The sequence below is a fragment of the Fukomys damarensis genome, unplaced genomic scaffold, assembly GCF_012274545.1.
Source record: "Fukomys damarensis isolate Sample0158 unplaced genomic scaffold, DMR_v1.0_HiC HiC_scaffold_16, whole genome shotgun sequence".
In the NCBI taxonomy this organism is placed as follows: domain Eukaryota; kingdom Metazoa; phylum Chordata; class Mammalia; order Rodentia; family Bathyergidae; genus Fukomys; species Fukomys damarensis.
The window spans coordinates 118316315-118341478 of record NW_022900928.1 but is presented as its reverse complement, the minus strand read 5'-3'; the positions used below and the strand labels follow the sequence as shown (position 1 = coordinate 118341478).

General features: G+C 36.3%; 1 protein-coding gene across 2 annotated transcripts in view; it reads left to right on the top strand.

Annotated features, from left to right (window-relative positions):
• Usp37 (ubiquitin specific peptidase 37) overlaps window positions 1–25164 on the top strand; it is a 79499-nt gene that overhangs the window by 47273 nt on the left and 7062 nt on the right. For both annotated transcript variants that reach the window (XM_010611911.3, XM_010611913.3), the window contains 9 exons: window positions 15–138; window positions 899–1089; window positions 6699–6816; window positions 8069–8148; window positions 12401–12565; window positions 13825–13890; window positions 16613–16751; window positions 19416–19671; window positions 23913–24079. In XM_010611911.3, coding sequence (XP_010610213.1) covers window positions 15–138; window positions 899–1089; window positions 6699–6816; window positions 8069–8148; window positions 12401–12565; window positions 13825–13890; window positions 16613–16751; window positions 19416–19671; window positions 23913–24079 — 1306 coding nt within the window. The remainder of the gene's footprint in view (window positions 1–14; window positions 139–898; window positions 1090–6698; window positions 6817–8068; window positions 8149–12400; window positions 12566–13824; window positions 13891–16612; window positions 16752–19415; window positions 19672–23912; window positions 24080–25164) is intronic.

Sequence of the window (25164 nt, the reverse complement as noted above, 5' to 3'; positions counted from 1 at the left end):
TTTTGTTTTACCAGGCGTTTTGCACACTTGCTTGTTAAAAAAGATATCTGTAATTCAGAGACCAAAAAAGATTTACTCAAAAAAGTTAAAAATGCCATTTCAGCTACAGCAGAAAGATTTTCTGGTTATATGCAGAATGTGAGTACTAATTGTTACTAAATGTTTTAAAGATAGGGAAAATTAAAATAATTTTAGTGTGCAACCAGATTTTTGTTTTAAAATATTTGTGTAATGTGGTCATCATGGATTCAAAACCTTGAGGAGTTATGGTAGGTTTCAGTATGACTTTTCTGTGTATTTTATCATATTTTAATATACAGGTATCATTTGTCACTGAAACAACATTTTTAGCAAAGTGAAGACTCATTAATTTACTCAGACTAATACACTTAAATATCTAAGAATATGAAATCTGTCATTTGTTTTTTGGGGTTTTTTTTTAGTTTTTTGGGGTCTTGTTTGTTGTTCTTGTGATGCTGGGTATCAAACTCAGTGCCTTGCCCATGCAAGCACTGTACCACTGAGCTTGTCATTTACATAACCCTGCCTCTTGGCATTTGTTTTTTGAGGGGAGGCTGGAGATTTTTTGAGACAAATTCTCTCTATGTAGATCAGGCTGGCCTTGAACTCACTCTGTAGCCCAGGCTGGCCTCAAACTTGCATCAATCCTCCTGCCTCTGCTCCTGAGTGCTGGGATTACAGGCATGTGCTATACAATGCCTGGCTGTCATTTGTTTTTAGTCGCAAACTATGTATCCCAAAATCCTTTTTAGAATAAATCTGACCTTGCTCAATTATTTCTCTGGTTTCCAAGTGCTTTAATTATATAAATTACTTTGTTGATGTTATTACTATGACAGGAAATGTTTTGATCTGATAGTAGATACTATCTTTCTAGGATGCTCATGAATTTTTAAGTCAGTGTTTAGACCAATTGAAAGAGGATATGGAAAAATTAAATAAAACTTGGAAGATTGAACCTATTCCTGGAGAAGAAAATTCACCAGATATTTCAGCCACCAGAGTGTACACTTGCCCTGTTATTTCTAATTTGGAGTTTGAGGTTCAGCACTCCATTATTTGTAAAGCGTAAGTAGTCTCTTTAAGAATCGCACCCCCTTTAGTACCTTATGGCAAGTAATTAAAAGTTTTTTGTGACATACCAAATGCTAGTCTTCCTTCCTGTGTCATGGGGAAAATGTAAACCCACAGATTATACCAAGCCTCTTTTTTTTTTTAGTCTTTATCTTTCTGTAGAAAGGATTGGCTGGGGTTGGGGATGTAGCTCATCGATGCAGTGCCTGCCTGGCAAGTGTGAGGTCCTGAGTTTGATTCCTGGTACCAAAAAATAAAAGGTTTGGTGGCCTAAAAACTGAGGGGAATTTTCTTTGTTATATACTTGGTTTTTACTTCATTTCACTAAAAAAGCCCCTTCCTTACTAGTTGCTTATTTTGTTGAGCCAAATCAGTTTGTTTTTATTTATTTATTTTTAATTTTTTTTTAATACCGGGGATCTAACTCAGGACCTTGCACTTGCAAGGCAGGCAGCGGAACCCTGGCCCCCAGATTAGTTTTACTAAAATAATTCTTTTTACAAAACAGAGCAACATTTGAATTATTTTTAACTTTTGCAGTGCTTTTCAACCATGTTAACAATAATTATTGGGGCCAGGGATTTAGCTCAGTGGTGCTGCACATGCCTCGCAAGGGCAAGGTTCTGAGTCAATCCCTGGTACCAAATTTTAAGAATCATTATTTATATTGACTGTATTTAATTAATTTCCATGCTCATCATTAGGACTTTATAGCATACGTTTCTCTTCAAAAAGTTTTATTATTAATTTTTCAATCATCCATAGGGCATCTCTGAATAAATTTTTTTCAGAGATAATAGAATTCTTCAAAGCCATTTTATAAGTAACAATTACTTCTGTGGCTTTCCCACATGACAGAATTATGGTGTCATAGTCTTTGCTCCTTAACACATTATATATACTGCCCATCATATCTTATTACACTCCAACACCCATAAGAAACCTAACTTGGTAAGAATCTTTAATTTTCATTCTGAAATTTTGTAGCAGTTTTGGTTTTGGAAGTCTCTGTTTCACTAATTTACATCGAGGTAGTCACAGTTTTTGTTAATTTTGCCTTTAACATGATAAAATCTTTTCACCTGAAGATTTTTTTCTTCAGTTCAAGAAAACTATTCTCGGGCCGGAGATTTAGCTCAGTGATGCCACTGCTTGCCTCACAAGTACAGGGTCCTGAGTTCAATTCCCAGTACCAAAAGAAGAAAGAAAACTATTCTTTAAATACTGCTTCTCTTCCGCTTGCTCTAGAATTTTCTTTAGAAATGTTCAAAATCCAGATATCGGTTCTCCAGTTCTCTGTCTTTCATACCTATTTTTCTTAGACTGTTCAAAGTTTCCTGAGGTCTCTTATAGCTGTTAACGTTCTAGAGTTTTTTACTAGGTTTGTTTGTTTGTTTGTTTTGAGGCAGGGTCTCACTGTGTAGTTGAGACTGACCTGGAACTAGCCCATGCTGGTGTCGAACTCAGTGATCCTTCTTCTTCAGCCTCCTGAGTGCTGAGATTACAGGCCTGCGTCGCCATGCCCAGCTTGACTAGAATTTTGAATGTGCATGTAGATACTATAAAAATAATAGTTTGGGGTTTTTTTTTGTTTTGTTTTGTTTTGGTACTGGGGGTTGAAGTTGGAACCTTGCATTTGCGAGGCAGCCAACAGCACCACTGAGCTAAATCTCTGGCCCAAAGATAATAGTTTTTGCTTGAGGTTAATCTAGGATATTTAGGAGGCTGAAGGACCACAAGTTCAATGCCAGCCTGGACAATTTATTGAGTCTTAAAAAAAAAGGGCTGGAGTTGTAGCTCATTGGAAGAGCCCCTTGGGTTCCTTTTCAGTTTGTGATAGAGAGAAACAGTTTTGCTTCCTTTTCTGGTTTTCTTTAGTGTTTTCTCTAGTGGATAAATGATTTTCGGAAGAAAAAGTCTAGAGAGCCTAAGATCATTTACTGTTATAGACAGCAATCTATCCTCTCCTTCTAATTTACTTTCCAAACAAAATTTGGTACAAATCAGAAAGAGGTGCAAAGATTTTGGTTGTTATTTTATTGCATTGTAAGGGTATGATTCAAATTTGTTTTAGTAAAGAATTAGCTCTTATATTTATTTTTATTTTTTATTTTTTGTTTGTGTTTTGCAAATAATCTTAATGTCTGGCTTCATAGAAGTTAAATGGCCTCTTTTTGGTTTTTTGAGACAGGGTCTCACTATGTAGTTGAGACTGACCTGGAACTCACTATGTAGCTCAGGCTGGTCTCGAACTCACAGTGATCCTCCTGCCTCAGCCTCCCGAGTGCTGGGATTACAGGTGTGTGCCACCACGCCCAGCAAGAATTAGCTCTGTTAGAAATGGCTCTTGGCAGCCTACCACTTCCACGTGTCTAGGCAGGTGAGCAGTGGTATCATTCAGGCAGCATACAGAGAAAGATATCCATATAAATCTGGCATAAGTATGTAGCATCCAGATGCTGGGTGTGCAGTTGAGGTGTGTGCCCAATGCAGGAAGTGGTGTGAGATCATGGGATATATGCATAGCAGCATTGACCATGTTGTGCAGTGGTATAGGTTGTGACAAGGGTTGGGGACAGATAAGCCTGTCTGGGGCCGAAGCTGCATCAGCACACTTAGCTTCTTGAAGGCCTTGTTGCATTTGTTTTATTAGAAATTTTTTTAGGACAGTGCTCTGAACACAAAATTGTTTCTGGTTAAAGGAAGGTTCTGTGTACTTTTCCCTTTGAATTGTAATTTGCGTGTTTATTCTCTACCTGGCTATAGAATTGTCTGGCCAAGTGTACTTAATTTTTAAACTGTTATAGTTTAAATTGACTGACTGCTTTTCGATTTTATTAGGCAGTTCAATGTGTTAATGTAGTCTTAACTATGAAGAATTCTTATGAATTCTCCAAATAATTTAATTAAGTACCTTATATATTTCTCTCAAAACTTCATTCTCCAGTCTTCCCTGTCATTAATCACAGTTGCATACTTGTTTATCAGTTCAAAAATCAGGTGTATTTCGGGCCAGGGATTTAGCTCAGCGGTTTAGTGGCCTGCCTTGCAAGCGCAAAGACCCGAATTCAGTCCCCAGTTCCAAAAAAAAAAAAATTCAGGTGTATTTCTTTTTTAGTTTTTATTAGTATATACTTGCAATGCATAATGGGTACATTCATTGTGGAGAATTTGTACCTGTATATAACACCTCTTAGTTCTCTTTATGTTCCCTTCTGAAGTGTATTTTTTAGCTCTTTATCTCATACTCCACATCTCATCTGTCAGCAAATCCTTTCAGCTCTAAACACATTAGCCAGAGTGATTCTTTCAAAATGGAAGTTAGTTTAAGTCAGTCCTGTAAAACCCTATATAATCTGTGCTAAGGGCGTAATTCAGTCTGTGAGTATGTCCTTATTAACACATAGAATTCCCTGGCTTCAGTGCCCAGGACCAGAAAATAAAACAAAGACCATTTGCTCAGATAGGCATTTTCTTGCTATTCTGAAGTTCTAGGGGGCCAGGGATTTAGCTCAGTGGTACCATACCTGCCTCACAAGTGCAAGGTCTTGAGTTCAATCCCTGGGACTGAGGATGGGGGGGTGATAAGTATATGTGAAGTTCTAACTTTCTATTCTGACCCTTACCTTCTTTCTTTCCTACTGTTTTTCTTCCTTAGTTTGTATCATTATCTAACATATATTTTACTTGTGTGTCTTTGTCTTTCCCCAGTACAATAAAGGCATTATGAGGGAAGATGTTTTTGTCTTGGTTTATTCATTGCTATACCCCAATACCTAGACCAGTTTCTGGCATGTAAGAGGCTATATTAGTTTTTTAGTGCTGTCTAACAAATTTCGTCAAATTTACTGGCTTAGAACAACACTCATTTAAAGAGCTGGAGATTTATCTCAGTGATGTAGCGCCTGCCTTGTAAGTACAAGATCTGGATTTCAATCCCCAGTACTGCCAAAAAAACACCCAACTCACTTATTAACTCGCCATACTGTACCTCGGAAATTTGGGCACAGTGTGGCTACCTTCTGCACTCTAGAGTGTCAAGAGGTTGGAATCAAGGTGTTGGTACCTGTGTTCTCATATGGAGTCCAGTATCTTCTTTTAAGCTCTTTAAGATTGTGGGCAGAATTCAGGCCTTTGCAGCTGCAGGACTAAGATTCCCATTTTCTTGGTAGCTGTGAGCTGGGATAATTCATTTCCTAAAGGTTTCTTCAGTAGTGTCACCCTCATAGGCAATCATAACAATGCTATTTGCTTTTTTTCTGACCAGCAGGAGCACATCTCTCTGATTTCTAATCCCGCATTTCCTGATTCTACCCTGTAACCCAGATGTAAGGGCTTCAGTGATTTGATCTGACCCTCGTAGATAATCTCCATTTTGAGTTAATCAAAATGAAGATTAGTAACCTTATCTACAGAATTCCTTAGCCAAGTAAGTAGCATTATCATAGGAGTTGTAACTCATTATCAGCACAGATTCTACCCATAATCAAATATGAGGAATTATGCAAATTCTGGCTAGCAGACTCAGTTAATATTTATTGAATAAAAAGATAAATTTCCTTATGATCCCAGTCTTCCACTGTGGCTGTAGAGAATAAGGGCTGAGAATTGATTGTTACTAAAAATATTGATAAGGGGACATATGAAAAGCAATAACTAAAACTATCTAAAAATAAATTTGCTTCCAGATAAATTGAATATTATGTTTTGATCTGAGTACTTTTTTAAAAAAATTATATAAAAATATTTCCAGTAACCAAACTGTTCTTCTACCTAACAGAAATACCTGTACATGTGCTTTGGGAACACATAGAATTGTCAAAGCGGTATTGTTTATATAGTCAGAAAAAGGGAACAATCCAAATTTCTGTCAGTAGTGATATAGTTAATTATGGACTAGTAATATAGATTAATGCTAAACAACAATAAAAATGGGCTGTAGTCAAGTGGATTAGGCAGAGTTGTATCTTATGTTGAAGAGGCTTGATAAAAAAATACTGTATGATTACATCATACAAGGTTCAAAAACAGGAAACTCAAACCATGGTGTTAAAAATCAGAATAAGTTTTGCCTTTTGTGGAAAGGAAGGGAGTAGTGATTGGGAAGAGGTATTTGAGGGGGCTGGTAGGGAGTTTATAGTGTTCTGTTTCTTGATTTGGGTAGTGATTATGTAGATGTATTAACTGCTAATTCAGTAAGCTATAAAAGCATAACTGGTTCTCTTTTCTATATATGTTACATTTTAACTTTAAAAGTTTGAAGTTTTTGAAAATATAAAAATTTTAAATTTAGTAGTTTAAGAACATCCTTAAATACCTAAACTTGAAATTTTATCTCAGTTTATTTAATAAGGCTTAAACACCAAAAAAGTTTTGCTGGGCATTGTGGTGCTCTCTTGTAATCTGAGCTGCTTGGAGGCTGAGGTAGGAAGATCCCAAGTATGGGGTCAACCCTGGGCAGTTTAGCTATACTGTCTCAGAATAAAGTCTTAAATGTTGTCTACTTCTGATGCTTACACATAGTATGTCAGCAATATGAGTTCTGTAGAAAAGTATTTTTTCATTCCTCTAACTACTTATATTTGTCTCTTTTTATTTTACAGATGTGGAGAGACTATCCCCAAAAGAGAACAGTTTAATGACCTCTCCATCGACCTTCCTCGTAGGAAAAAGCCACTCCCTCCTCGTTCAATTCAAGATTCTCTTGATCTTTTTTTTAGGGTAAGTAATACCTTTGTTATTTTCATATAACTATCTTTTGTGTATCGTAGATAGTTGTGTTTTAAGTTTTGTTTTTAAGGCAGAGTTTCAAACAAATTCTTGCAGGGAAAACATTAAAAGTATTTATAAAATTTATTTTATAAAGCTTAATAAATCTGTTACTGAAGAAGACTGATTAAACAGATTTTATCTTTAATTCAACAGCAGCTATTTTAGACAAGCTTAGAAGTGGTTCGTTATTTGTAAAATATGTTAATTTAAAGCACTTGAAGTAACATGCTAAAATTTCATATCATAAATTATAATTCGTAATACTATATAAGTTGGTATACTAATACCTAAAGAAGAAAAGTACTCTTTGCTTTTCCTTAGGTTGTGTGTGCTGTGATGGGAACTGGAAGGGAAGGATCATGTTTATCCAAAGCTGTAGATAAATATTTGTGTCTGTGATATAACCTCACAGGTATTCAGAAAGTTTCTGGGCCTTAATCAGACCTATGTGTAGCAGACCTTGCAACTGGTGGAAATTTGCCAGGATCCCTCTTCATCTATACCTAATACTCCTTGTTTTGTTGTTAGCAAATTGGCACTGTTGTCTTCCTCCGGTTTAAAAAAAAATCAGTTATTTAAATGACTGTTCTGCTCTACCCAAAGATAAAAATACTCTGCTTTTTTCTTGTTTTTTTTTTTTTAATCATTCTTTACTATTTCTGTAATTATCATAGGCTGAAAATTACCCTTTGTATCTTTATCCCCATTTTTTAAGGACTTGTTTCAGTTTTCTCTAGGTAATGATATCCACCCCAAACTTTGGGTCCTATTAGAGCATTTATCTTTAGTGGGCATTCACCAGAAGATTGAATTTCATTATAAGAAAAAGGTAGAGTTACACCTAAAAGACCAGGAACTCCGCCTAACCTGAAGGTGATCTGTGCTATAGCCAAATGTTAAAAGTTAGATATATTCTTGGCAGCAGTTCATGTGTATTCATGAGGAAAAGTAAGACTCACCATCATGAGTTGAAACATTTCCTTAGTAAAGAAGGAATTAAGAATTCTGAAATAATATATCATATGATAACTATTTTAAGATTAGTCTTAATTTGGTAATTCTTGTAGCTCAGAACACAGAAGTTTAAACTGGTTCAGACTTATCATTCCACTAAACTAATAGAGAAGATTGCTTACATATAATGATTAATTAATGCTGAATCAATTTCATTCTTAATTTTTCCCCTCTCATCTTTTTATAGGCAGAAGAACTTGAGTATTCTTGTGAAAAGTGTGGTGGGAAGTGTGCCCTTGTCAGACACAAATTTAACAGGCTTCCCAGGTAAATTTAAAATACGTGTTTTTAAAAAGTACTACACTTACAAATGTAAGTGAAGCTTACTAGAATGGATTAGGAGCTTACTAGAATGATAAAGAAGGTTAACCAAACTGATATAGGTATAGTCTACAGGATGGAGGGGTAGAATGCCCTTGTGTAAGAAAGGAAAGGGGACTGGAATGTTAAAGAGCAAAAGGTCGTTAGAGTCCCAAGGAGATGGCAATAAGATGCAGCTGGTGAGGCCTAACCCTTTTGAATTCCACACTGTCAGTAAGAATCTGCAGAGACACACGTGCCTGAAAATAAAATAAGAAAAACCATTTGCATTTTGTGCATTTCTTTTTCTTTTAAGTTAATAAGTTTCCTGTATTATGAGACAGTTCAGACTTGGGAATGAAATTAACTTATATTTTGTTACTGCTGTGTAGACAAACATAAAATGAAGCTGGTTACAAAAGCTTATGTTGTGGTTACAGTGCAGCTTTTGGTTCTTTCCAGGCATGGTCTCAGCCACAAAAAAGATCATTACTCGCATGAATTATTTATGTGGCACTTTGCCTACCATACTTTGCTTTTCTTTTATTAGATTCAATTTGTGGAGTTTCTGGAACCTAGCCCCCAGAGACTAGTTCTTTTGCATTCTGTAATATATACCTTTCTAGAAAACAAATTGTTCTTAAGGAAATCATTTTATGAATCCTACAGTATTATATTGGATATAGCTTCTATTTTAATTCATTTTATTGATATGCTTTTGATATACATAATGATATACAAATTCATCATAGAGAATTTATACCTGAACATAATATATCTTGATTCTTTTTTCCCCATTCCCTTCCCCTCCCTTTAGCCCTTCTTCCTCACCCAATTTACAAAAGCTTTGTTTCCATTTTCTTTCTGTTTTCCTTTCTTTTCCCTTCTTTCCCTTCCTTCTCCCCTCCCTTACTCCCTTTCCCATTTGAACACTCTTCCTACTTCCTATTTCCTAGAGAAATAATGCAGTATGTAAACCTGTGTGTCTCATTTATTTCACCTAAAATTATGTTCTCATGGGGCATCCATTTGCCCAAAATGTCTCAAGTTTATACTTCTTTTTGTTTGTTTGTTTTGTTTTGTATTGTTTTAGTACCAGGGATCAAATTCAGAACCATGTGCTTGCGAGGCAGGTAATGGAACCTCTGAGCTAAATCCCTGGCCCAAGTTTATACCTCTTTATGGCAGTGTAGTACTCCACTGTATATAAGAACCACATTTTTCTTATCCATTCATCCATTGATGGGCATCTGGGCTGTTTCCAAGACTTAGCTATTACAAATTTTGCTGTTGTAAATGTGGGTGTGCATATATTTCTGTAATATGATGCTTTTGACTCTTTCCAGAAAATATCAAGAAGGGGAATAGTTGAGTTAAATGGAACCTCTAGTTTTATCTTTTTGAGGAATCTCCATACTGATTTCCACATTGGCTGTACAAATTTACACTCTCACCAATAGTGGAGAAGGGTTCCTTTTTTTCTCACAGCCTTACCAACATTTGTAATTGATTGATTTCCTTTTTTTTTTTTTTTTGGTACCGGGGATTGGACTCAAGACCTTGTTGCTTGCAAGTCATGTGCTAGAACCATGGAGCTAAATCCCTGGCCCTGTTGATTTCTCTTTTTGGCGGGGGCATACCAGGGATCAAACTTGGACCCTTGCACTTTCGAGACAGGTGGTGGAACCACTGAACTAAATCCCTGGCTCCCCTGTTGATTTCTTGATGATAGCCATTCTTTCTGGTGTTAGATGGAATCTCAGTGTTGTTTTAATTTGGATTTCTCAATGATGTTGAACATTTTGTCGTGTATTTATTTGTTGATACTTCTTCATCTGAGAATTGTCTATTCAAATTCAGATGCCCTTTTTTAATTGGATCTTTAAATTTGGACAAGTCTGTTTTGGGTTTCGTTTGGTGTTTTTGTTGTTGTTGTTTTTGGTACCGGGGATCGAACTCAGGTCCTTGCGCTTGCAAGGCAGGCCACCGAACTGCTGAGCTAAATCCTTGGCCCCTTGTTTGTTTTTTAGTTCTTTATGTATTGTACATATTCTGGTCTGAGGAATGGCTGATAGTTATTTTCCCACTCTGTGGGTTGTCTCTTCACTCTGTTGGTGGTTTTTTTTGCTGTACAAAAGCTTTTTAATATGATGTAGTCCCACTTATTGATTCTTTGTAATATTTTCTATGTGATCAGAGTTTTGTTCAAAAAGTCTTTGCCTAGCCTATATTTTTTACTTAAGAGACTTTGCTCTTTCATATTTGTGAGTGTTATGAGGCAAGAAGAATGCAGGAAGAGAACTTAAGGTAAACTATTGGTTGTTACCAAATGTCACTAAGGAAACCAGTGTGCAATGAAAAAGACTTATGTGGCCAGTTGTGGTGGCACACACCTTTAATTCCAGGACTCGGGAAGCTGAGGCAGGAGGATCACCATCAGTTTGAGTCCAGCCTGGGCTACATAGTAAGTTTAAGACCAGCCTAAACTACATAGCAAGACCCTATCTAAAAAAAAATAAATAGTAAAAAAACTTGTCTGACATTACAACCGGAGTGTTTCTTCCCTTTCTCATTCTCAAACTATTTAGTCTTTCAAATTAAAAATGTACATTGAGCAGAATTTTTCTCTTTTTTTTTGTTAGATCATGCATTAAAAGTGAATTTATTTCAAACTTACTCAAAATGGAAGGCTGTGTATCTTACATGTTAAGGATTAGTCTTCTTATTTTTGTTCATTTTAATATTCAAAGTCATTCTACTTTTATTCTTGAAGGACCTGATATCTTTTTCAAATCTATTCACTTTAAATCTGCCTCATCTTTGCAAATAAGTGATTCTGACTTACCCTCCTGTTTCATATTACCTTTTATTTTGGTTAGGATTATTGTGAAATTTATTTAAATGTTTGATTTTTTTATATCAGTTTTAGTTTCTTCACATCATTTGGATCCTTGTTTTCTTTCACACTGAATTTGAAGACCATGAATGCTTTTTAAAAGAGAAGTACAGTTGATATCTTCAGTTTGCAAATTTTTTAGTTTGTGACTTCCATAGTAAAAGCATAGACAGTAAGAAAGTTTTCCATAGGTGAGAATTTTTTGCCTAAAACTGAAATTTTTTCCTGTATGGTTTTTTTAAATTCAAATTTTAAAGTTCTTGTGGCCTGTAAATTATACTTAATATATCAGGCAGAGATTATGTTCTGTACAGTGAAGTCAAAAAGTTTACAACAATGGAAACCAAAAAGGCTTACAAGTCAGATTTGGCATGCAAATTATTTTGTATAACTTTTTTATAGGTGGGAAAATTTTTTCTATTTCTCTCTAAGCTTTTTCCAGAGAAAGTATTTCTGAAATGAGACTTAATTACTATAAAAAATGCTTTGAAATAGTGTTCATCATCAAACATAAAGGCTATGTAACATTTCAGTTAAGTAGACATTACTTTACTGTGTGGTTACATAAAACTAATTTCCTTTTTATTTATTTATTTATGTATTTATTTATTTATTTATTTTTGAGACAGGGTCTCACTATGTAGTTGAGACTGACCTGGAACTCACTGTGTAGCCCAGGCTGGTCTCAAACTCACAGGAATCCTCCTGCCTCAGCCTCCCGAGTGCTGGGATTACAGGCATGTGCCATCACGCCTGGCACTAATTTCCTTTTAAACTTTTTATCAGTGAAATAAATTATTTGAGAATTTAAGCCAATACCAATAGCAACATCTAAGAATTTGGTATTTTCACTGGGGATTTAGCTCAGTGGTTCTGCTGCCTGCCTTGCAAGCATAAGGTCCTGAGTGTGATCCTGGTACCAAAAAATAAAAACAATAATAATAATTTAGTATTTTTATCTGCTTTTATTTTATTTATTGATTTTTTGGGAGCATTAGAAATATTTTACCAAGCCTCAGTAATCCACCAGTGTCAAGTATTGTTTTTATTTGTACCTAGCACTGTACCTGGTACATGGCTGGTGTTCAGTAAATATTACTTTTCAATTTACTTTTTATTAGTGCGTATTAACTTTATAAAATATTAGATTTCAGTGTGCTGATATAGTAAACATACTTTGAAATAGCTTTAGTTTGTCCAAATGTATTCGTTAAATCAAAATTTATCTAATATGTAAATTTACCTAACATTAGTTAAAATGATGTCTTAACCCATAAGAGAGCTACCTGTGTGTCACTAGAGTCACCATCTCCTGTTTTTTAGGGTCCTCATTCTTCATTTGAAACGATACAGCTTCAATGTGGCTCTCTCACTGAACAACAAAATTGGGCAGCAAGTCATCATTCCAAGATACCTGACCCTGTCATCTCATTGCACTGAAAATACAAAACCACCTTTTACTCTTGGCTGGAGTGCACATACGACAGTGTGAGTCCTTAAGCGACAATGTCTTTACCTTTCCTTTTGAAATGGATTTCAGTAATGCATCAAAAGAATGACTGAGCTACATAACATGGCTCCCAGATGGAATTTTGGAGTTTTAGTGTTAAATTACTGCCTGATTAAAGTTCTTCCAAGTTTTTTAGCTGCCTTTCTTGATAAGGTACATTGGAGCTAGGCATGGTGGCACACGCTTGTATTCCCAGCACTTAGAAGGCTGAGGCGGGAGAAGCGCCATGAGTTCTTGGCCAGCCTGGGCTACGTAGTGAGTTCAGGGCCAGGCTGAACTACAAAGGGAGACCTCTGCCTCAAAAAGCAAACAAACAAAAAGGTACATTGTAGGAAGTCCTCTTACCCTTTTAGGCCACTGGAGAACTTGAGTGATCATAAGAATCACCTGAGCACCAAAAATACTGATTTCAGTGTTCTTCCCTGAAGTGGTTTCAGTAGATCTATCACTTTGGAATTGCTATTTTTAATAACTCAGGTGACTCTTTGGACATGCAAATTTGAGAAGCTATATACTAAATATTTGTCAACTTGAATTGATGAAATTGTATAAAATGTATTTCCCTTTGGATTAATAATTATGTAAGTTTATACTATAACCCTCAAGGGTCCGCTCATAAAAGCATGTTCTCAGAGAGTCTTAGTATTTTGGGTTCTTTTTTAGAGTGAATGTTTTTGCTGGTGCAAACTGCCCTCTGCTGGTTGAGTTTTTCCTCATCTTGGCTTTGGTATTATTGTATCACCATCAGTGTAGGATCTTTGGTTACAAGCCTAAACCAGACGCTCTGACTCTGCTATTTATAGCTTTTAGACCTTGGATAAATTCCTTGGCTTGTCCATAGGGAAAATAACAGAGTGGTTGTCAACATAAGTGAGGTAATACATGTTGAGTTCTTACTGTAGTGCTTGACATCTAGTAAGTCCTCAATAAATGAGAGCTTTTATTATTTTATTATTTAAAAGAATTGAAGCAAAGTAATTTCTCGCAAGTTTTTTCATATGCATTACACTTGACTTCATTTTCAAATCTGTTTATTTTTATTATTAGATAAGAAGAGCCCAGAGATGATATTTCATTTTCTCTGTTAGCCTCTATTACTAGTAATTTATAAGTGTTATAATTGTTTGTTTTTTAAGAAGATTTATAATTGTGGCACAAAATATTTTATTTTATAATTTAAATATGTATCTTTAATAATGTAATTGTATACATTATATATTTTCTAATTTTCTGATAGTTCTAGACCATTGAAAACCTCTCAAATGGTGAATTCCTGCATCACCAGCCCTTCTACACCTTCAAAGTGAGTTATATTTCTTGTGTACCCAAAATTGTCTCTAAGATTACACACACACACACACACACACACACACACACACACACACACACACACACACACACACACTTCTTTTTTGCATGGTAATTGCTCTGTATTACCCATACTTCAGAATTTTCCTAATCTCATTTAGAACATAATCTAGACTATAACGAGTTCTTCATAACAAAAGAAGTTCGGGTGATTCTTTCAATATTTTCTTTTAAAACTTATTTGATAATATATAATATTTCATTCTGAAACTCTAAAAATTGACCGGTGACAGATGATTTTTAAGGATTAGAGGGATAAAATGGCCCCCTTTGCTCTAAAGCAGTCTTCTTCAAAGATAAGCATGACATCCCAAGCCTTTTACCTCTTGCTAGACTAAGACTTACTGTCTGATGCTGAGTAGGAGAACTTCTGAAATGGGATAGGAAAACAACACTGGATTTCCTGCCACCATGTACACTGGAAATGCAGCTGTTTTGCATTTTGTTTTTTGGTTTAAGACCAAAAATTTATCCTAGGAGGGAAGCAAATAGTTTTTCTAAAAAATTATATCTCCTAAGATTTTGCTAGAATCATGGTTCCTAATTAAAACAATTCCAATTGACTTAGTTGTCATTTGATTTTAAAATTTGTTTTTCTAAAAATTTGAGGTCCCAAATTACTTTTAGAGGAGGCATCTTTGTTGTTTAAGGGCTTTGGGGGGGCTTATATAATCATAAAATGACATTTGGGAACTGCTGTTTTCTTTTCCTCCTGTTAATTATTTTTCAGTGCAATTAAAACCAGATGACTAACATGACTAGAAATCTGAAATGGTACCGATATGAATACTCTTGCCCGTTCTCAAGATACAAATGAGCAATACCACTTGGCTGCTTAGAAAGTGAGCAAGTGATGCATTTACAAGATGAATATTTTTCATTGCTACAGGCAAGCTGCCTTCTGTAAATATAGTTAATTATTAATGGAATGCACTCTTTATGTACCAAATCACTATAGTTGCAAGAAACAGATAGTTTCATTGGACATCATTATACCTTGGCATGGTCATCTGTTCTCCAGGGTCTCTATTGATATGAGAATTTGATAGTTGGACAGTAAAGGATGATTAGGCCCTAGAAGACCCATCATGCCGATCAAACTTAAAAGAGGCTGAATTATGAACCATAATACCGTTGCTTCTGCTACAATATCCTTTGTCACATTTGATTCTAGTGAAATAACAAACAGGAATAAATAAATAAATAACAGCCAGGTGTCATTCTCTTCACCAAAGTATTTACCTGGATAAATTCAGACATTCAGGTTTGCTTGGTGAACATTAAATCAGAAATAAGGAATTAAGATGACTAATTGGCTATTTCTAAGTTATACTAAGAACCCTTTTGAACACATAACAGGAGGCTGTTGAAGTGTTCAGGCTGGAGTGCAGTGATATCCCAACTGTCCCAGCCATAAACTGTGTGGGCTTCTCAATGACCACTGCCTCTTTTCTTTGATCTCTGCTGCTGTGCAGTCCTCCTGCTTTCCATTGTGGCCTCTTCCTGCTGCCATCACTCCATATGTTTATAGTTTTCACATTAATTGCATTTTTCATATTTCCATTTTATATATATATATATATATATATGTATAATTTTAATTATAGCATATGAATTTATTTTAACCTCTATCCAAGAAAGTTCTTGTTCTTTGGCATTTACCTCTTTTCCTTTAGTTTATTTTCAGCTCACAGAGAAAACACAGTAACACCTTATCTGGTATAAGTAAGACTAATATTTAGTATTCCACATAGATTAATTTTTATGTAACTGAAGCTTGCCTTTGTAAGCATTTATCTTTAAAAAGTTTTAGTCATTTTGGATGAAAATTTCTAAAATATATTGTACTATTCCTTATATTCTTAAATATAGTGAAGATAACTTATAATATTAATGATGTAGAATGAGCATTGTGAATGTTTGTTATTGCACTGTGTATTAATGTGACACTACACTGAGAAGAAACCCTAAATTATTACAGGACAGTTTACCCTTATAGTAATTATATTTATACTTCTTTTTTGTCCTTTTCTGTGGTTATTTTCTCATTTCCTAGCTCTCATTTCTTGATGAACTTGCTACACTATTTTATACACCATTTCTTGGGTGAGAAAGTGACCCTTTAAGTGCATGGGCTTTAGAACTGCCTCCTTAGAAGGCTTTCTTCTTGCTTTAGAACGTCTGTTCTGAAAGACAGAGGTTGCCAGAAGCCTGACCTAGAGATAATTGGATAAGTGGAATGTTACTGTTATTTTTAAAGTGCATGAATCATAATTTAAAAGATCAAAAATAGTTCTCATGCATTTTGTTTGTCAAAAACATTTATTCATTGCAATGCCTGCAAGAATTCAGTAGAATATTTACTTTATAAAGACAACAGCAAACTTCATTGGGGTTGATCACTGACAGAAAAGGGTACAGTATGATTGGCTTACTGATGATAATATAATAGCATAGGAGTTAGCCAATTCTCAGAGCATAGCTCTTTAGGAGTGGGTCAAAGGTAATGAAATGATTACTGTATCTCTTTTGATAATCTGTTTTCTCTGTCAAATAGTTTTTCATAATGAAAAAGTGTTTTGTTTGGTATTTATACGTCAAAAGAATAACAAAGACAAATGTTTATCATACATTTTTTTTTTTTTTTTTACTTACAGGAAATTCACCTTTAAAGCCAAGAGCTCCTTGGCTTTATACATTGATTCAGACAGTGAGGATGAGCTAAAACGCTCTGTGGCTGTCAGCCAGCGACTTTGTGAAATGTCAGGCAATGAACAACAGGAAGACCTGGAGAAAGTAAGTAATTTTTCGCCACAACACTTGACATAGATTTCTGAAACTCTTGCTGTCCAAACAAAATATCTTTTGTAATCAACAAACCTAAGAAATAACACAAGATGGGTCACAAACCCAGTGGCTCTGTTCAGATACTAATGTGGGGTTTTTTTTGTTTGTTTGGTTTTTGGCTTTTTGAGACAGTGTCTCACTTATGTAATTCTGGCTGGCCTCAGATTCGTGGTGAACCTCCTCCTTCATGCAGCCTTCCAAGTGCTGGGATTACAAGCCCAACTGCAAATTTTATTTTATTTTTTAGTTTTTTGAGACAAGGTCTTGCTGTATAGTTCAGGTTGGCCTTGAATTTACTGTATAGCCCAGGTTGGCCTTGAACTTTGCGTTGATCCTCCTGTCTCAGCCTCCTGAGTGCTAGATTACAGGCCTGTACCACCACACCCGGTCCAGGTACTAGGTTTATTTTTTTGGTAAGACAGGGTCTCACTGTGTAGTTGAGATTGACCTGGAACTCACTATGTAGTCCAGGCTGGTCTTAAACTCACAGCGATTCTCCTGCCTCAGCCTCCCGAGTGCTGGGATCACAGGCATGTGCCACTAGTTTTAAAGGATGTGATTTCTCTAACTAAAAAAAAAAAAAAGTCTTTTTTAAGAAATTAAAGTAATTGGGCCGGGGATTTAGCTCAGTGGTTCTGCTGTCTGCCTCACAAGCACAAGGACCCAAGTTTGATCCCTGGTACAAAAAAAAAAGAAAAAAGAAAGAAAGAAATTAAAGTAATTGTAGGTAAAATTTCTTGTTACCCTTCTAAGCTACTTTTACATATTAGACCTCAGATAATTACCTAATTTTAGTAAAAATTGTTTAAAGGGACTGTAGTAAACATTATACATCAACAGAGCAACCAGATAATTTATTTAAATTATGAATATGAAGACATGGCTACATCATCGTATCTACCTTAACACTTAGTAACTAATGGCTTGGAAATTTAAGTTTATCTAGGTGATTGTATCATGTTATGCTACTGTGTTTTATTTCAAACTTCTCTTTTGGTGATGTAATAAATTATAATAATTATTTTGTGTGCTTAATTGTCTCCTACCTTACTTTAAAGCTAGTAGTAGTTTGAGGTTCCTCACCTTGAATGAGAATTGAAATTCAGAAGTTCTTTGAGAAATAAAGTTATTCAGAATATAATTTTTTAATATTTATATAATCTTGTGAAGTTTTAATTTTTTTCATTTAAGACCGGCCAATAATTCAAATGGCATATTGAGTGCAATGAACAGAGTATTTATAATATAATCCCTGTGTACCTGGACAAAAGTACTTATACTGAGTAATCTGTTTTGAGTGATTTTTATCAATTTTTATGTATTTCCCAAATTTCTACAAAGCACATACTTAACACTTACTGTAATCAAGAAGAAGTATCAAGCCAGGTGTGGTGGCGTACGCCTGTAATCCTAGCACTTGGGAGGCTGAGGCAGAAGGATTGATGTGAGTTCGAGACCAGCCTGGGCTACATAGTGAGTTCCAGGTCAGTCTTAACTACATAGTGAGACCCTGTCTCAAAAAAAAACAAAAAAAAAAAAAAAAAGAAGTATCAAGCCAGTCATGGAAGTGTACAGCACTCTGGGAGGCTGAGGCAGGAGGATCATAAGTCTGAGCCCAGCTTGTCTCAAAATTTTTTAAAAGGTTTGGGAATTTAACTTGTTGCAGAAGCTCTGGGTTCAATCTCCAGTACTGCCAAAAAATTTAAAAAAAATGATCATGTTCTTACGTAGTGTTATTTTAAAAATTAGGTTTGCCCAATTGTTATCGTTAAAGGAGCAAAGAAATTTTTAGAAGGTACGGGGATTTAGCCCAGTGGTTCCACCACCTGCCTGACAAAGCATAAGAACCCAAGTTCGAACCCCAGTACCAAAAAAATGTTTGTTTGTTTTTTTTTAGAAATAGTTTCTGGGCTGGGGATTTAGCTCAGTGTTTCTGCCACCTGCCTCACAAGCACAAGGACCCAAGTTCGATCCCCAGTACCAAAAAAAAAAGAAAGAAAGTTTCTGTTTTAAACTCTAATTAATAGGAAACAGAAGAGAAAATTGCTGTAGACACTAGTTACCGATGTATAATTGATAGTGTGAAATAGGAAGAAAAGGTCTGAAGGAGTAGAGGAAGTGGGAGGGGTAGGGGAAAGGAAAGACGAGAAAAGAAAAAATATGAGAAAAGGAAAAAATGGAAACAGTCTTTGTAAATAGGGAAGGGTAGAGGGGTTGAAGGAAGGGTAGGGGACTAGGAAAAAAAATCAAGTTATGGCCGGGCGTGGTGGCACATGCCTGTAATCCCAGCACTCGGGAGGCTGAGACAGGAGGATCGCTGTGAGTTCGAGACCAGCCTGGGCTACATAGTGAGTTCCAGCTCAGTCTCAACTACAGTGAGACCCTGTCTCAAAAAAACAAAAACAAACAAACAAACAAAAAAATCAAGATACCCCATGTAAAGGTACAAGATCCCAGTGATGAATGTAACTGTATTGTATACCTAAATGTACCAGTAAACTTAAGAAAATACATACATAAGTAAATAAATAATTTGAATACAGTTATATAGCTCTGGATACAAATCTTGGTTCCACCCAAAAAAAAAAAAAAAAAAAAGTAACTCTTCTTCAGGATTCAAAACTATGCAGAGTCGAGTCTGATAAGTCTGAATTGGAAAACTCGGGATATGACAGAATGAGTGAAGAAGAGCTTCTGGCAGCTGTCTTAGAGATCAGTAAGAGAGAAGCGTCACCAACCCTCAGTCATGATGATGATGATAAACCAACCAGCAGCCCAGATACTGGATTTGCAGAAGATGATATTCCAGAAATGTCTGAAAATCCAGACACTGTGGAAGCTGAGAAGCCCAGAACAGTCACAGAGCCAGGTAAGTTTAATGAAGTGAACATATGTTAAAACATAAGTGTGTTCCAAAGTCTTGCAGTGACAGATGGCTTCTAAATAATCCAAGTCTAGGATTTTGGAAATGCAAAGAATAGTAGAATAGAGCTGGGGGTTTAGTCTAGTGGTGCCATGCCTGCCTCACAAGCACCAAGGTCCTGAGTTCGATCCCCAATACAAAAGAAAAGTAAAATAATCACAAAATTATTTTCTACATTTGCAAAGTCAGAAGTACTTCAATTTTCAACTCTCTTATATGCAAGTAAAATAAGAATAAATATATATTTGGTATATCTCCCTCCCTTCTCCCTTGACCCTTCTCTGCTTCCTGCCACTATTCCATGAGCTTTTCTCCTCTGCCATGCCTCTGTGCCATGCTGCCATGCATTGAAGCCAGCTGGCTGTGAACTGAAACTTCTAGAAACTGTGAACCAAAATAAACCTTTCCCCCTTACAGGTGTAGGTGTCAAATATTGTGTCTTTAACAGTGAGAAAGTAACAAAGACACTTGCTATCACCCATCTTTGAAAAGTCTGTTTGACAGCTACATTGATCTCTGTAGAAAAAGCACAGGGGTGAGTAAGAGCTAGACACACTGGGCAGCTCTGTGCCTGGCTGAGGAAAAATGAACATGGGCAAAGGAGATCCGAACAAGCCTAGAGGCAAAATGCCTCATATGCATTTGTTGTGCAGATTTGCTGAGAGTAACCCAAGAAGCAGCACACAGAGGCTTCAGCCAGCTTCTCGGTTTCCACTTTTTAAAAAAAAATTGTTTTGGCAGTTCTGGGGATTGAACCCAGGACACACTATCTCTGAGCTACACCCTCAGCTCTGGCTGTCTAGTTTTGATTACTTCCTCTACCAATTAGGCTTTCTCCATATCAAATGGTGCCATCATCTGCCCAGTTGCTCAGGCCAAAAAAACTTGCCTCCTTTGATGTTTTGTTTTACTTTACACTTTATTTTCAGTCCACTAGTAAACACAGTCAGTGGTACGTGAATTCAGTCATGTACAACATCTTTATGGTAACAGCTCTAACTTTCCACCTCTGGCCTGGTCCCTAAATAATGTCTCTTCTACTCCTGTACCCACAGACCTGGCAAAGCAGGCAGGGTAATTTTTTTAAAAGCATAAGTCATACCATGTCACACTTGCACTGCAAATTTATTGTGACATCTCAGTACACTTAATAACTGAGCTTCTTATTGTGTCCTGGCTCCACACTGTTCCTCACTTTCACTCTCCTGCCTTAGCCACCTTGCCTTCTCTGTCCTTCAGATTTGCTAATTTTATTTTCATCCCAGAGCCTTTGCATTTAAGTTCTACTGTAGCCCCAGCTTACAGCAGTGCATTCTCAGTACAGTAGATTCTCAGTAAATATTTGTGACCCAACAGATTGGCCATGTGGTAAGTCACTGAGGAGAGGCAAACTCCAGCCACTCACCTCTGGGAACAGTGTGTACAAAGGCTCAGACAGGGAAAAGGCTATGGCAAGTTAGTGGACCTAAAGAAAAAGTTCAGAATGACTTGCATGACTGGAGGGTGGTGCTGAAGAGGGAGGAAGATGAAACTAGAGAGCTAAGCAGTCTCTAGGGGCCTTTGCCAGGCCTAAAACGACGTTTAGCAGTTTGACTTTTATTTCAAAAGCATTAGAATTATTGGATACTTTAAGAAAACATGTTTTTAATAAAGATCGATGTTTGAAAAAAGGTAACACTGGCTGCAATATAGCACATAAATTAGGAAGAATCAGGGTGATTCTGTGTGACCTGTTAGCAAGTTACTGCAAAGTCCAAACCAAAAGTTAATGGTCCGCTAAACCAAGGTTTTGACTTAGAAATAAAAACTAATGCGTTCAGGATTTGGTTAGGGAATAACGGTTTATCTGAGGTGAGGAGTTAATGAGAGTGAGAAATAAAAAGTGATCCTTGGACGGCGAGTATGGTGTCACACAGCTGTAATCCCTGCACTCTGGGAAGTTGAGGCAGAAAAATTATAAGTTCAGGTCCCACCTGGGCAATTTATCAACTTAGCAAGACACTATCTCAAAATAAAAAAGGGGCTATAGCTCAGTGTGAAGGCCCTGGGTTCACCAAAAAAAAAAAAAAAAAAAAAAAAAAAAAAAAAAGCAAAAGGAAAGAAAAAAATGATCCTCAGGTTTCTGTCTCTGCCAAAAAACAACTATGGACAGTAATCTCATTCACTGAAATAGAGACATAGGAAAAGGAGAGGTTTCAGTTCAAGTAGGAAAGAGGTAAATAATATATTCATTGTAAGAGTGTTATATTTAGCTAGGTATATGCCTGTCGTCCCAGCTACTCTGGAGGCTGAGGCAGGAGGATTGCAAGTTGACAGCGGGGCAACTTAGCTAAAGAACCTGTTTAAAATGAAATTTGTTAAAAGAGGGCAGGGGAACTGGGGATTTACCTTAGTGGCACAGCACCTGTTTTGAAAGTGCAAGGTCATGAGTTCGAGCTCCGGTACGCCCGGGGGGTGGGGGAAAGCTAGGGGTGTAGCCCAGTGGTAGCACACATGCCTGGTGTGTGCAAAGTGCTAGGTTTGGTCCCCAGTATTTCCAGAGAAAAAGGCAGGAGGGTTGCACCCAATACATTCTGAGTGTTGTCTTCTTTTCTAATGAATATTCATTCAGCAGTTCAATACAATTCAAAATAATTAGTGTGGGGCTGGGAATTTAGCTCAGTGGTGCTGCCACCTGCCTCATAAGTGCAAGGTCCCGAGTTCGATCCCTGGTACTAAAAAAAAAAGTTTTTAATAAAAAAATTAATTAGTTGTTGTTTTGAGTGTAAAACCAAAATACCATAAGCTTCAGAGTTATTTGTGCAATAAAGAAGTATCTGTTTAAGCGGGGCATGGTGGCGTATGTCTGTAATCCCAGCACTCTGGGAGGCTGCGACATGAGGATGGTAAGTTTGAGAAGGCTAGCCTGCACCACATAGTGACACTTAGTTTACGAAAAGAGGGAGAGAAGTATCCATATACAATGCAGGATTAGGACCACTAAAGAGTATAAATACTAACTTATAAACAGTTTCATAAAATGAATATATAAAGGTAATTCTTACTGACTAGTTAAATTCTTTTTATGAGACTTGCCTTAACCCAGTGAGAATTTTTACTTTGATAAACTGTTTTATGTTTTTTTAAAATTTCTCTTCTTTTCCACTCTTACCTGTATTGGAAGTTTTGTTACTCCCATAATTCAGATAACCAGAACATCATGACTTCCTGTTTATCCCGATAGCCATATAGCCTTGAGATTGAGAAGGAACAAACAACAAAAAAAAATATTTCTCCCCTCCCTGGATGCTTTTATGCATATGTACTGTGATAGCTTTCTATAGCATTTATTATTTTCTGTTTAGCTCTTTTGATCTAGAATATATACAAGGCTTGTTTGATTTTGAGGGGTGCTGAGAATTGAACCCCAAGGCATTGTGCTGTGCATGCTGAGCACATCCTCTACCACTTAGGTACACCAAGATCTCATTAGTTTGATTTGTTTTTTTAGGGGGGTACCAGGAATTGAACTCAGGTCCTTGCGCTTGCAAGGCAGGCAGTGGCACCACTGAGCTAAATCCCAAGCCCTAGTTTGATTTTTAATGTGAAAACAAATACTTCATTTTGACGTATAGTGTAGTAAATGGGAAAATCCTATAACAGCTTAATCATTTTAGCCTAATATTTCATTTACTCTAACAGAACTGTATTTCTAGAACTTGAATATGTGGCACTGTGGCTTATGAGTATTATAGATATTTGTTCTTTCCCATCCTCAGTCATAGTGTCCTCCTGATGATCTGTTAAATTTCAGACCATTGCTGTACATTAGTGGTTCTCAACTAAGGGCAGGTCCATCCCCCCAGGGGAAATTTGGTGATGCTTTCATTTTTGGTTGTTGTAACTGGTGAAGATGAGTGCTGATGGCATTTGGAGGAAGGGGCCAAGGATGCTGTTGAAATTCTCCAATTCTACAGACTGCTCACTGTCCCCATCCCCAAAAAATACTCATCCCACCTAAATTATCAGTAGTGTTGAGGTTGGGAAACCATGATGTAGATGTATAGTAAGATGAAATTGTATATACCAGCTAACTCTTAGATGAGGTTTTAGTAGGTTACTCTCAACAGTAGATGTCACTCTAGTCCTGAAATTTCAGTTTCTCAGAGAGAAATCTGCAAAATAATGTTAACGTTCTTTTCCCTCAGATCCTGCCAGTTTTACTGAGATAACAAAAGACTGTGATGAGAATAAAGAAAACAAAACTCCAGAAGGATCTCAGGGAGAAGTTGATTGGCTCCAGCAGTATGATATGGAACGTGAAAGGGAAGAACAAGAGCTTCAGCAAGCACTGGCTCAGAGCCTTCAGGAGCAAGTAAGAGATTTTGTAGGGCTACTTTCTCCATACCTGTCTTTCCCAGAAAAAGAGTAAAAGCAACTAACATTTATTGAGCACTTACTATGTATCAGGCATTGTTCTAGAGGATTTACACATAATAAGTTATTGATCCACCCTAAAAAATTGTTTGTTTCTTACTTTGGATTTGAAACAGGTGCCTTTGTAGATTTTCTTGTTTTGAAAATCTAAATACAGCAAAATTTTGGTTACATTCCATACTATACTGTAGTTCATCACGTGCTAAAGTGAAATGAGATATAGATTATTCCCAGTGTACCACTGTAATTTTATCGTTATATTAATATTTTAATATCAGCTTTGGTCATTTCTTCACAATCTTTTCCTGTAATTATTAGAGCATAAAGTCATCACAAATAATATCTAAAACCTAATTATCAGATTTTGATAATAGCACATTTATTTGCTGTTTTTCTGTAGTAATCTATTTTCTTTCTGTTTTGTTTTATTTTGTTTTATTTTTGGTACCTGGTATCAAACTCAGGACATTGTGCAAGGCAGGCCGCAGAACCACTGAGCTAAATCCCTGACCTTGTGTAATCTATTCTTAAAGTTTTACACGTTTTGTTTTGTTTGATGTTTGGTGGTTTGTTTTTGATGTGGTGCTCTGGATCAAACCAGGACCTTGCACACAAGCACTATGCTGCTGAGCTAGGTTCAGCTAGGTCTGTAGCGCACAGTTTTTACATCTTCATACTAATGGATTTGTACCTTTGCATCACCTCGATACCTGATTTATGCTATAGGTGGTGTTTTCATGGTGGTCTGTTCCCATTTATTCCAAATCATGTTAGTGAAAAATTACCAAGACTCCCTAGGATTCCTGAATGCATAGTTTTAATGCTTGTAGGTAAGATTTAAAAAAAATTTTATACCAGTGATTCTCAGTCTTAAGTGCACATTAAAATTATCTGAAGAAGTTTTAAAAATACTAGTATCTGGGCCAGGGATTTAGCTCAGTGGTTCTGCTGCCTGCCTTGCAAGCTCAAGGACCTGAGTTGAATCCCTGGTACCAAAAAAAAAAAAAAAAAAAAAAAAAAAAA